At 36.8% G+C, this 13,343-nt stretch overlaps 1 protein-coding gene across 7 annotated transcripts in view; it reads left to right on the top strand.

The window, feature by feature from the left end:
* EPB41L2 (erythrocyte membrane protein band 4.1 like 2) overlaps window positions 1-13,343 on the top strand; it is a 181,124-nt gene that overhangs the window by 128,712 nt on the left and 39,069 nt on the right. For 6 of the 7 annotated variants that reach the window (XM_016204975.2, XM_087817618.1, XM_087817615.1 and 3 more), the window contains exons 7-11: window positions 274-492; window positions 3,896-3,983; window positions 8,216-8,368; window positions 8,903-9,000; window positions 10,871-11,043. In XM_016204975.2, the coding sequence (XP_016060461.2) occupies window positions 274-492; window positions 3,896-3,983; window positions 8,216-8,368; window positions 8,903-9,000; window positions 10,871-11,043 (731 nt within the window). The remainder of the gene's footprint in view (window positions 1-273; window positions 493-3,895; window positions 3,984-8,215; window positions 8,369-8,902; window positions 9,001-10,870; window positions 11,044-13,343) is intronic. The other variant, XM_087817619.1, reaches the window with a different exon arrangement.

Genomic DNA, 13,343 nt, shown 5'->3' with positions numbered 1-13,343 from the left:
AATAGTCATAGTCATAAAACACTATTACTGGACTAGAAGTTCAGAGTTTCCATTTTATTGCTTTGCTCTCTAGACTCAGTTTCCTTATATAAGCCATAAGGTTGGGAGTCCAAGGAGAGAGGTAGGCTTCTTACTAGAGAATTTTGTGGAGCGGGATATGAAGAGTGCCTGCATTGTATATTTGTTTTCAAAAGGAATATAGAACTCAAGGATTATGAGTGCTGAAATCTTACCGATTATTCTCCCTGACCCTTTTCTCCCCCTGCTCATCAGATACTTCCTGTGCCTTCAGCTTCGGCAGGACATTGCCTCTGGCCGCCTGCCCTGCTCTTTTGTGACTCATGCCCTCCTGGGATCTTACACACTACAGGCTGAACTTGGGGACTATGACCCTGAAGAGCATGCCAGTCATGACCTCAGTGACTTCCAGTTTGCCCCCTCCCAGACGAAGGAACTGGAAGAGAAGGTGGTAGAGCTGCATAAAACCCACAGGTCTGTTGACTTCCTTTCTGGAGAAAGAATGGCCATGATAGATTTAAATAGCTTATCTTATAAAACTTGCTAGATATTAGAGCATAGTTGATGGGACTATCCAGTTTTTCCTTTTGAGACCTCCCCTAATACTAAGCAAGACACCCCACAGCCCTTGAGATATTCTTTCAGGGTCTTTATGACATGATATGAGGAACTACTCTGACACAAGGCTAAATGTTTACATATATTGGAAAAAAGTTTACTTATTCTTATATCTTTTCCCCTTTCTAACCCTTGATACATATATGCACACTTAAAATAAACATACCCACATATTTGTTTGTCATTTACTGTATGTTCCTTTTGCTCTTTAATTGTTTTTATCATCTTTAATAAGAAATCCAAGGAGATGATAAGGCATCAGGATTTAAATCAGGAATGTGGGTGGTGATAGATGTAGGAGAAATAACTGAAATACACAGGTGGTTTCTCTTTCCACAGAAGATGACCTTTGGTTTAGCTAATTACTACTTGATTGCTTATATACCATGTTACACTTTGAGAGCATTTATATCTGTGTGAAAACAAAATGCTTCTTTTAGCACAATTTTTAAAAACTCTAGCGACAAAATTGTAGTTTGTCCCATATTGCAAAATCAAAGTTTTTAAAATTTTTGACAAAAATGATTTGAAAGAAACTTAGAGATTAGAAGTTCTTAGACAAACCACATTCATTGACTTTTCTTTTTAAAAACATAAATGCAGTTTTCTCTGACCATAATGGTATGAAACTAGAAATCAATCACAAGGAGAAAAAAAAAGAAAAACATTCAAAGACATGAAGGCTAAATAACATGTTACTAAACAATCAATAGGTTAACAATGAGATCAAGGAAGAAATCAAAAGATACCTTGAAACAAATGAAAATGAGAACACAACACAACCCCAAATCTGTGGGCCACAGCAAAAGCAGTCCTAAGAGGGAAATTCATAGCATATAGGCCTTTCTCAAGAAGCAAGAAAAATCTCAAATAAACAGTCTAACTTTACACTTAAAGGAACTTGAAAAAGAACAACAAACAAAGCCCAATGTGAGTAGGAGAAAGGAAGTAATAAAGATGAGAGCAGAAATAAACAAAATAGAGTAAAAATTCAAAAGATCAATGAAACCAAAAGCTGGTTCTTTGTAAAAATAAATAAGATTGGCAAACCTTTAACCAGACTCATCATGAAATAAAAGGAGCCCAGCCAGGCGTGGCTCAGCAGTTGAGCATTGACCTAGCATCCAGGAGATCTTAGTTTGATTCCTGGTCAGGACATATGCCTGGGTTGTGGGCTTGATCCCCAATTGGGGGCGTGCAGGAGGTAGCCTATCAATGACTTTCATTATTGATGCTTCTATCTCTCCCTCTCCCTTCCTCTCTCTGAAATAAAAAAAGATATATTTTTTTAAAAAAAGAAAAAGAAAAAAAAGAGTACCCCATCAGAAATGAAAGAGGGAGAAGTAGCAGCTGATACCAAAGAAATACAAAGCATTGTAAGAAAATATTGCAAACAACTATATGCCAACAAATTTGACAGTCTGGATGAAATGGATAAATTCCTAGTAACATAGGATTCAGGAAGAATCAGAGAATCCAAATAGACAGATTGAAACTAGTGAAATTGAAGCAGTAATAAAAAACTCCAACAAACAAAAGTCCTGGAGCTGATGGCTTCACAGATGAATTTTACCAAACATTCAAAGAAGAACTAACACCTATCCTTCTCAAACTATTCCAAAAAATTCAAGAGGAAGGAGGACTACCAAGCTCATTTTATGAGGCCAACATTATCCTAATTCCAAAAACAGATAAAGACACAAGAAAGAAAGAAAATTATAGGCCTATATCCTTAGGCCTATAATTGATGAACAGAGATGCTGAAATCCTCCACAAAATACTAGCAAACCAGGTCCAACAATACATTAAAACGAATATACACCATGACCAAGTGAGATTTATTCTAGGGGTGCAGAGTTGGTACAATATCCATAAATCAATAAATATGATATACCACAGAAATAAAATGAAGAATAAAAACAACATGATCATATCAATAGACGCAGAAAAAGCATTTGATGAAATCCAGCACCGGTTTATGATAAAAAACAACAACCTCTCAGCAAAGTGGGAATGGAGAGAACATACATCAACATAATAAAAGCCATATATATCAAACCCACAGCCAACATCATAATGGGTAGAAACTACAAGCATTTTCCTTAAGATCAGGAACAAGACAGGAATGTCTGCTTTCACTACTCTTGTTTGACATAGTACTGGAAATCCTGGCCACAGTAATCAGATAAGAAGAAATAAAAGGTGTCCAAATTGGAAAGCAAGATGTAAAACTGTCATTATTTGCAGATGACAAGATACTGTATGTAGAAAACCTTATTGATTCCACCAAAAACTGTTAGACCTGATAAACGAATTCAGTAAAGTAGCAGGATACAAAATAAATATCAAGAAATCACTTGTATTTTTATACACCTGTAATGAACTATCAAAAAGGGAAACTAAGAAAACAATCCCATTCACAGTTGCTTCAAAAAAAATACCTAGGGATAAATGTAACCAAGGATGTAAAAGCCCTGTACTTGGAAAATTATAAGACATTGAAGAAACAAATGGAAAAAGATACAAATAAGTAGAAGTGTATACCATGTTCATGGATAGGAAGATGGTGTATTATAGAATTGTATACCTGAAACCTATATAATTTTTTTAACCAATTTAAAAAAAAATAATAAAAGCAGTATTAGACTGTATTTTTTATTTAATGCCAAATACTATTTACTTTTTTATTTTTATACATGTCAATAAACATGTATTGTAATTTGAATTTGAAATATCAGGTGCTGAAATGCCATGGGCAGTATGAAGATTAATGGGATATGATCCTGCTTTCTAGGAACTTAAGATTTGTTCCTATAGGTGTAAAATCAAGTACCAATACTTTTGATCCCTGTTATGATAACCCTAGTGAAATAAAATGGAGTAAGAATTTGTTTATTTCATAAAGATGAAGTCACTTTTTTATTCTTTCATTTTATTATTTTATTGTTAATTATGTTGTACCCATTATTGCTGGGGTGTTTTTCCCCAGTGGAGAAAATTGAAAGCAGCTTTCTAAGATAAAAAGGGTAAGGGTGGAGGTGCATCTCATTGTAATAAACAGGTAACATTAGAGGATCTTACGAGAAAAATTGCTAGAGGCTAGAGTGGAGCCTTTTTACCTGTTTTCTACTTGTCTGCATATTTATCCATGTTAATCCCTCTACCCGAAACTCTTCAGGCTCATACACCCCTTTCCCCATCTTGGCCACATTTCCTTTTCATCCACCAATAAAATAATATTGTTTCTTTTAATTCTTAGGGGCTTATCTCCAGCACAAGCTGATTCTCAGTTCTTAGAAAATGCAAAGAGGCTTTCCATGTATGGCGTTGACCTACATCATGCCAAGGTACTGTAATATCATGGGGAGGTAGCCTCTCCAGGCTGTTGACTGAAGTTTTGAGAAGGCTCCAGTGTGAGAATAGCCTAGTTCACCCTTAGCGAAAGGCTATTCACACTCACCTGAGGGCCTCTTTAATTGTGGTGTTTATGGTTGTTGGATCGTCCATTTATTCTCCCCTGTACTTTCTTCTTTTTCTAATATTTTTAATAAATACCCTTTCATATGTACTTATCCCAAGACTCACCTTGTCAGCTTTCTTGATCCATCATCATCTTGGTTTATTCTGCATCCAAGCTTTTGCTATGCCAAGTGCTGCCTCTATCCCAGCTCCCTCTCCTGCCTCTGTCTTAGGATTGGAGAGGAGATCTTAGCCACCATGAAAGGGCAAAAGCAGCATGGTTATTGACCACTGTCCAAAAACTCCCTGGTTATGAAGGAGCCCTTGAGTTGAGCTTCTCCCTCTTGTAAGGTAAAGTAGTTTGGCCCAGGCTCCAGGTGACATAGAACCTTAAGTCTCATTTGATAGGTGAGGAAAGAATGAACTAAAGGAGATAGGTGTTAGGAGAAGGTGGGGTGGGGTCAGGTTGGGAGCATGCCAGTAATAAATGTCACCTACTTCATGATTCTCATTTGGAGGATCACTTAGTGGGGAAGAGTCAAAGGGAACAGGAAGTAGGGTAAAAGATGGATTCGGTTTTGAAAAATATGGTCAGAGTCAGCTCAACATGCTGAGGGGAATTGTGGTAGCCTGCTTTTAAGAGACCCTGCCAATTCCTAGACGTAGCATAGGAAGCCCAGATGAAATGCTTTGTGAAATCTCCTGGAAAGCCCCCCACCTGAAGATATCTTTCCTCCCTAGGCCTCAGATTCTTTTTGCTTTTGTGTTAATAGTACTTCATATTTGCAAAGTGTTCTTTTTTCCTCAGTGGCTTTCTTTATTCTTTAAATATTTTTTTTTCTTATTGCAAAAGTAGTACATGTTTCATAGAAAATAGAGGCAAACAGAAGAAAATAAAAATCACTGAAACCTCTTTATGGGAAACAATCACTGTTAATATTTTGATATATTGTTCTTATTTTTAAAAAAATCTTTGATGCCCTGACCAGGTAGCTCAGTTGGTTAGAGCATTGTCCCAATACTCCAAGGTTGCAGGTTTGATCTCCAGTCAGGGCCCATGCAAAAAGCAATCAATGAATGCATAAATAAGTGGAACGACAAATCCGTGTTTCTCTCTCTTCCTTCCTCTCCCTAAAAAAAAAAAAAAAAAAAAAAAAAAATTAAAAAAAAAATCAATAAATAAAAATTAAAAACAAAATCTTTGAGCAGTTAAAATCCACATTTTAAAAATGGGATTATGGTACATTTTGTGAGGTGGTTTTTTTTGTTTTTTTTTATGTGCTCTTTTAAACACTTTTCCATGTTAGCAAATAGTCTCTGGCAGCAGCATTTTTAACTACTTGGTGCTGAATACCTTTAATTTTGAAAGTTCTTTCACATACACCATCTCATTTAAGATTTGAATGTTTTTATTTTACAAAACTACATAAAACAGGGTACAGTGAATAGTGTAAAGCAGTTCCATCTGCCTGATACCTTCTGCTAAATCATTGGGAGGTGAGACATCTTCCTGAAACTCTAGTGTCTTTAAGCTTATTTCTCTATATCATGGGGACAGGCTGGGTTAGCTGAGAAACAATAAGGGAGGGAGGAGAGAGCAGGTGTGGAGCATATCTTTCCTTCTAAACCCTGCTACACTTGCCAGGTGTAAATCTAGCATCTGCTCCTTTGTTGATCATTAGAAACCCATTCTTTGATGGCAGTATTGGAAGCATTCAAGATTCTTGATTTTAGAGTTGAATCTTAGAAAAGTAAAAAGTTGCCAATTCTATTATAAGTATAATTAAAGTTCTCCCGCTGTGGTTAGGAACAGATTGCTTTTTAAAAAAACGCAAAGTAACATTTATTCATTCAATTTATCATCTGATGGACTCAGATAATATTTGATAAACAAGATATTTGTAGCTCATTTAAAAGAATATCTGTAGCAATTTAAAAGAACCTTTCACGTAGTTTTTGTGCCTTTATACATTTTTCATCATCTTGAGATATTTTAAACATTTTTTAATTAATATTTTATTATCAGAAGATAATTTCATTCTCAATGGTACACTCATGTTAGGACAGGCTGGAGGGTGTTGAGTTAAAGGTCTCTTGAGAGAAGTACAGGGAAACCACAAGAGTAGTGATACTTCGAGGTAGTATAACAGCAGCCGTCTCTGGACCCGAAGGGGTGAGGGCAAAGAGTGATCTCCAGAACCCAGGAGAGATCTGTGTGGAGACGCTGTCTTAGGAGGAGCTGTCATTGTCAAGGACACAGCCGGTCAGATGGCAACCATACAGGAAGGGAATCTGGGTATTAAAAGCGTTAACACCCTCCACCCCTTCCCTCCCTCTTCTCCCTGATCTTCGTTGAGAACTTTCCATGGGCTGAAACCACGAGGAAGCCAGTGGGCCTGGGATCCTGTTGATGTGTAGATGGGGCAGCTTCTGGAGGCAGTGAGCATGGCAGAGAAGATGCTTCCCTGTTTATTAAGTTGTTTTCCGACTTAGTGGTTGAATGTCAGGAGTCAAATAGGAAGAACTAAGGCATGTTTTTTTCCCTTTCAGTTCTTATCCTTTATCTGTAATTTCTAGTCATACAAATACCGGTAATTCTAAAACAATGTTGGGAACAACTGAATATCAGCTCATTTACTTGGATCCAGATTTTGTTTCTTTTTCAGTCAGATAAAGTAGCTTGAGTGTCCTGTCTAAAGATTGCTTCAGACTAGAGATGGCTTTGTTCAATGTTTCAAACGAGGGTTGCCTCTGTACTCGTGGTGAGAACATGCTGTCTTGGGCAATCTTCCGGCCTGCTTCCTGCGGTCATGGCCAGTGATGTTTTTGGCAAACACACCATTTGTGTCTGTTGCCAAGTTGCTTGGACACCTGTGCCTGATTCACCCAGCGTTTTACTCTGTTCCTAGAGAGAATTGTGGCTGCCAGGATACTGGTAAAGAAAGCACCTTATAAAGATTAGATTTTTAAACCTCCTCAGATGATCTAATGTAGTTTTATTTATATATATGAATTACATATCAGCAACTAAAGCAATTGGCATTAGTTACCTAGTACTATACTTTTATTTTTTTAAAACTAATTAAATTGTGTTAAATTGTCAATAACAAGATAGTCGAAATGTTACGCTTTTATTGAATTGAGACCTAGACTAAATATAGTGTTTGTTTCAGAATTTTTTTTGAGAATTTGTTCTGTTAATGATTACTGAATATGTGAATATCTCTGAATAATAGTCTTTAATATTACATGTTTTTGAATGAGATTCAATTTTTCCCATAAAGATAAACAATAATTTGTACATTTTTATTATTGTGCATATTAGGTTTTCAACACTACTTGAAATGTGAGGAGCCAATTTTTTACTTTTGTCTGTAAACTTACTCGATAATTTAAAATCTTTCAGGCTTGTGATTATTCTAGATTGTCATCTATCCTAAATTAAAACACCAGGGAAAGAAAAAATATGAATAAGTTGAAGAATAGCCTGCAGTCCTTTGAAATATGCCAGCCAAACGAATGCTGTAATGAGGAACTGGATGCCAGCTCTCGGAGTTATTGGAGGACTACTTGAAAGAATTCAAATATATCAACACTGTCAGCCTAGAAGAGAAATGTTCTGTGAGGGATTGTAGTTTCGCAGAGTGTAGACGTAACTTTAATAGCTATTAGCTAGAACAATCCGTCTGAGGTTTTACCTAAGTAAAAGGCTGAACGTACTTTAGGTTAACATACTGTCCCCAAGGGCTAGAATAGCCTCTTGGAAAACCCTTTTTATCTCTCATATCTTCAGGTTACATAAATCGTGTTCTGTTTCTTTTCTTCGTCGTTAACTCCTAGAACCAAGCTCAAGAACATGAATCATGCTTTTTGGAGAATATTGTGTCCTTTAGTCATGTTATGTACCTCTTGGGCAAATCAAACCTGATCCCTGAAGATTGACTAGATTGAAGATGTATTGTGTGTCCTACCGTTTCTATTAACTTGTGTACTGTCACTGAAATTTAAATATGAACCTGTTAAATTGGTATTGCTGGTCATGGTTTGAGGGGCCAATGAGCTTCCTGATCTATTTGATTTTCATAACTCTAACCATTGTCAAATGACTTATGCTCGGCAGGACTCAGAAGGCGTGGACATCAAGCTGGGTGTGTGTGCTAATGGGCTCCTCATTTACAAAGACAGACTGAGAATCAATCGTTTCGCTTGGCCGAAAATCTTGAAAATTTCCTATAAGCGCAGTAACTTCTACATTAAAGTTAGGCCAGCAGAGGTAAGCATGTCACGTAGCCCTTGGCATATCTAATCAGGCTTTGTCAGTGTTGTCCATGGCCATGAGCTAACCGAATTCTTTTCCACTGAATAAGAAAATGAACTATGCATTTCTCTGTGGTAAACTAAAGGTCAGGGTTCTTGATGATAAACCTGCATATATATTCCTGTTGCTAAAAAACAAGCAATAGCCACAACTTCACAGAACCAAAAAGGTAGTACGTGCCTGCCTCATTGTGGGGGCTCATTTTTGTGGTGGTTGAATCAGCCAAATGGTAGAAATCAATAGGAGGGTGGTAAAATGACTTTTAGTGGATATCGAAGGATAGTTGGTTCATGTCAGGAGTTATATACGTGCTTTTCATAGAAACTAGTATTGCAGTCTATGAAATATCCGTTTTGTATAATTATATTAGCTATACTCACATTTTTTCAAGAAGAATTACTTTTTAGAGAAAGTTTGAACCCATAGTTTTTTTAGTAGCTTCTAATTAACTAAGGAAATATGCTGATTTAGTTATTGGATTTATTCTAGTTGGAACAGTTTGAGAGCACCATTGGATTCAAACTGCCAAACCACCGGGCTGCAAAAAGGCTATGGAAAGTGTGCGTGGAACATCATACTTTTTACAGGTAATTGAAAGGAAGCAGCTTAAAATGAATTGAAATAGCTCTTGGTACCCTCTAAGAGGTGGTAGTAGAGAGTGGCAGATGCAGCAACACCTTCCGTTGTGGCTCTGTGCTCTCCTCAGTGTCAGATCTCCTTTGCAAAGTCCACTCCTGTGTCTGTTTCTGTTGCGTGGGCCGTGCCTTGTCATCACGCATCACTCTGAACTGTCTGCCTCTGCAGTGGTCCAAAACTCCACTTTCTCACTACAGCAACCTTTCTTTCCACCACCACACTCTCTTAACCTGGCTGCCATTCTTTCCCCCGTCCCTCATCTTAGGTTTCATATAGTTGTTCTTATGAGCCCCCTCCTGCTTAACTCCTTTCCTAAACCAGCTTGAACCCGTGGTCTGCCCCTTTGCTGCTTTATCGGGAGTGTTCTAGCTCCCTCTAGCCCCTGCCCTTTCTGCACGTCATCCTGCCAGTCCGTTGGTCCTGGATTTGTCCTGTGTCCTGACCTCGCCATTTCTGTACCTGTGCTATCAAGTGCTACCTTAAATAACACAACTGTCCTGATATACACATTCATTCTTTTTTCTTTACACATATACTCATTCTGTATAAGAGAAAATCACACCACTCTGGGGTTAGTGCTATTCCGATACATCAATTATATCAGCTGCATCCTCGGCGCTGTCAGGTAAGCAGTCCTTTGACTCCTTTCCTACTTTCCTATCCCAAATATACCTAGGGGCTGTCTCGAGCCCCTGGGTGCCCCTGCCTCTCTGTTCAGATGCCCTCCGTTGTGTGGTACGCTGATAGAAGCTGTGGGTCGGGGGCATTGTTGGGTTCATGCACCTTCTCTTTTTCTCCTTCTGACAAAGCATCATTCCCTTCTCCCTTCATTCATTTTTTTTCTTCTCTCCTGTCTTGGCCTTTATCCCTCATTTCATGCCTCACTTAGGACTGTGTTTTGTAAATTGTGTACTCTCTAGTGGGTGCCCTTGACTTCCTCTTTGGCCAGCAAACGTGTATGTTTGTTTCTGTTTAATTGAAGCTTAATTACTTACATATTTTTTGTCATCAGAAAATCAATCTGCAAGTCAATACTTGAAATGGCAAAGAATTCTTAAAGAAGTCCCTCTTGGAGAATGTTAGGAAAATGTTGGTCGCGTTCTCCATGTTGTGGAATTGTCTGCTAAAGCCTTCTTATTTAATAAATTCCACAAGAGCTCTGAGGTTATTTTTTTGTTAAGATGTTTTGCCAACTCTTGATCAGACAGTGAAAGTGAGGAAATTTCAGTTGTATGCCAGACAAGATTGGCTCACTTACTAAAAACATGTTTTTGCATACATGGAAGTATTTGACGTTAAGTTTAACTTTATCCATTACGAACCTGAGTTTAAGCAGTAGAATTGTGCTAGCAAGAAAGGACGTCGGTCATCTCCGCAGATCCACCATGCGCTGCCTTCTTCATGGGAAAGCATCACTTGATGGAACAGATTCCTTAGTTAGATGTTCTTTCCCAGTAGAAATAGACGTAAATATTAAGAATTACTAATGGTAATGGATTGCTACTTGGCACTTACAGCTAGGAGCAAGAATTCAGACATATGTGTTTATCTAAATGATTTAAGCTAGTACAAATAACCTTTGATACACACTGAGAACAGCTGCACTTTTGCTCATGTTGAGGAAAACACATTATTCATAAATACATGCATATGGATTTATTCATCTTATCACTATCATCAAGCTCTTATGTAGGAAGGTATATAAATAATGTTCTCTTTCATTAGTCATCCTTTTTTTTTAGATTGAAATATTAAAATATATAGTTTTAAAGTTAAAGAATTCATAAGTTCTAATTTTGTTCCTTTCTCTTCCCACTATAGGCTTGTGTCTCCAGAGCAGCCACCAAAGGCCAAGTTCCTGACCTTGGGATCCAAATTTCGCTACAGTGGCCGCACCCAGGCCCAGACCCGCCAGGCAAGCACCCTCATTGATAGGCCAGCGCCACAATTTGAACGCACATCTAGTAAGCGGGTCTCCAGGATTCTAGATGGAGGTAAATACATTTTTGATAGTTTTGGATTCCATTAATCTTTCTAACCCAGTAGGATCAGAAAATGTTGGTCTAGTTGATAAGGGCCCCAGAAATACCCTAGAGGGATAGCCATTTTTTCCCTGAGCAAATAAAGTTCTATTTCTTATACTCACAAGAAAATTTTGTAGTATTTTGAAGTTGTTCTGAACCTAAATTTTTTTTTGCATTATCAGTGGACATAAATGTTAGCTAAGAGTTCTCATTGATGAGATGTTGGACAAACACATTTTTACTGGTCTGACTTAATTGTGATGTATTTTATGTGGCTTAATTTTTGTGGCAAAAATGTAATTCCACAGGTTTTTTCGGTGTGGTAACATCTGAACTTTTATTCAAAGGAACTTAAAACATTCACATTTTTATGAGTTTAAAAACTCTGACTGAAGCTTACCAAACTTTCCAGCATATAAGAAACCACTCACAGCTTCAAAGGATTCATTTAATTATAGTGTTTTAACAAAAAGAAAGGAAATGTAATATATTTGTTTGTTCTTTCACCGAAGGGGAGTGTATAATTTTATATATTTTTCCTATTGGAATTCTAATGAGCTACATTTTGTAGTTTTATATAAATTATACAATTTACATAAATTATACAGTGTATATAAATTATACAATTATACATGTTGCTTCCTATTATATATGTATGTATCTTATTACCCTGATTTTGAGTTAATAGGTTTTCTAGAAAAGAGGTAAGGGTAATTTTATATTATAATACTTTATGAAGGATTTAATTTTATTTTTCTACCTAAAAGAAGGTAATTGGTGTGGATGACTTTCTACCAGAAGAAATAGTTTTTCAACATTTTTGTTGATTAATCTCAAAACATATATAAAAATAGTGATATAAAAATTTAAAATTCTGTTTTACTACTGTTATCAGCAAAAACATTTTTTTGATTCTTATTACTGATATCTTTTTGAAATATGAACTTGAACAACTTATATTTTAAATAATTAGTTAAACAGCCTGGATATGCTAATAGATAAAAATGTTCTCTCATTAGTGAAGGATTACCATCCCTTGGCCTTGGTCTATTTTTTCTGGAATAAACTTGGAAAACAGAACCAGGCATACACATGGAGATACTTTCCAGGATTTGTTGGTGGGCATCTTGGTATACATAGTTATTAAATCTTGATTCAGGATAATCTTTAGTATAGTTTTATGAGACCACCCAACTATAAACTTGGTTCAAATAAATGTCCACATTCCCAAAGGCAGTGATTTAAATTTAGTGAATGACTAAGGTACGATGGCTGTCAGTGTAACTTTTAGCTAATTAGCGACTGAACATTTTTCTAGTAAATCTGAAAAATGTGCCTGCTCATGTAAATATTTCACAAGCTTTGCCCTTTGCTACACAGAATTTATGCAAGTGCTGAATAAATGCAGGCAGTATTGTTTAATGCCCTGAGAGAAATCATTCCTCTTTCTGGAACACTGTCTGTTTCAGCCTTTGTTTTAAACTATGAGACTTTATAGCTCTTACGTTGTGGATTTTAGAGTTTACAAAGAATAAACCACTGCAGTTTCTATGAGGTCTATCAGCTGTGCTCAAGGAAACCCACCATCTTATATGGGCACCTAGTGCAGAAGGTTATGATAGGTTTGTATCTGAAAACAGTGATTTTTACAAGTAAAAGCCACCAACATGGCACAGTAATCCCTTATTTTTCCTTTTGTGTTTTGGACACTGTAATTCATCAGATGGGCAAGTTATCAAAAGGATTATTGTGTTACCGTGAAAAATAGAAGGCTTTTCATGCCAGTGCAGGACCAGCCAGCCAGTGAACTATTTGGTTGGGGCTTATGTTCTCCCTGTTTTTTCCTCCTTGAAGCAAAGCTAGGCTGTAACCTGGTACTGAGCTTTATTTTTTCCCACCACTCCCCATTAAGATACCATTTTTTATTGTTGTTGACATGTGTTGTATTTTTTTTTTTCTGTTTAGTTTTTAAGTTAGGCTAGACTGGTGTAGGTGTATGTATCAGTAGTCCTCACTTTAAGACTTGACAAATTAAATCTTTTAGTGATTATATAGAACATGAAAATCGATGTGATACCTAAAATCAAATATCAAAATAAAAGTCAATCCAGAACAGCTGTTTCAGAACAGGGAGATTCCAAGATTGGAGAGTCAGACTCTTTTAGGAGGCAAATCAGTCATTTTAAAAGAGCTAATAACCAAGATGCATTAGAGAGCAGGAGAAGCAATGATTGCATGAAAGTGGAAAATATAATAAGCCGGGACACTAG

Source organism: Miniopterus natalensis, chromosome 5 (assembly GCF_054644295.1).
Source record: "Miniopterus natalensis isolate mMinNat1 chromosome 5, mMinNat1.hap1, whole genome shotgun sequence".
Lineage (NCBI taxonomy): Eukaryota > Metazoa > Chordata > Mammalia > Chiroptera > Miniopteridae > Miniopterus > Miniopterus natalensis.
Note: the sequence above shows the minus strand (reverse complement) of the source record. Positions and strands in the feature narration are given on the sequence as shown.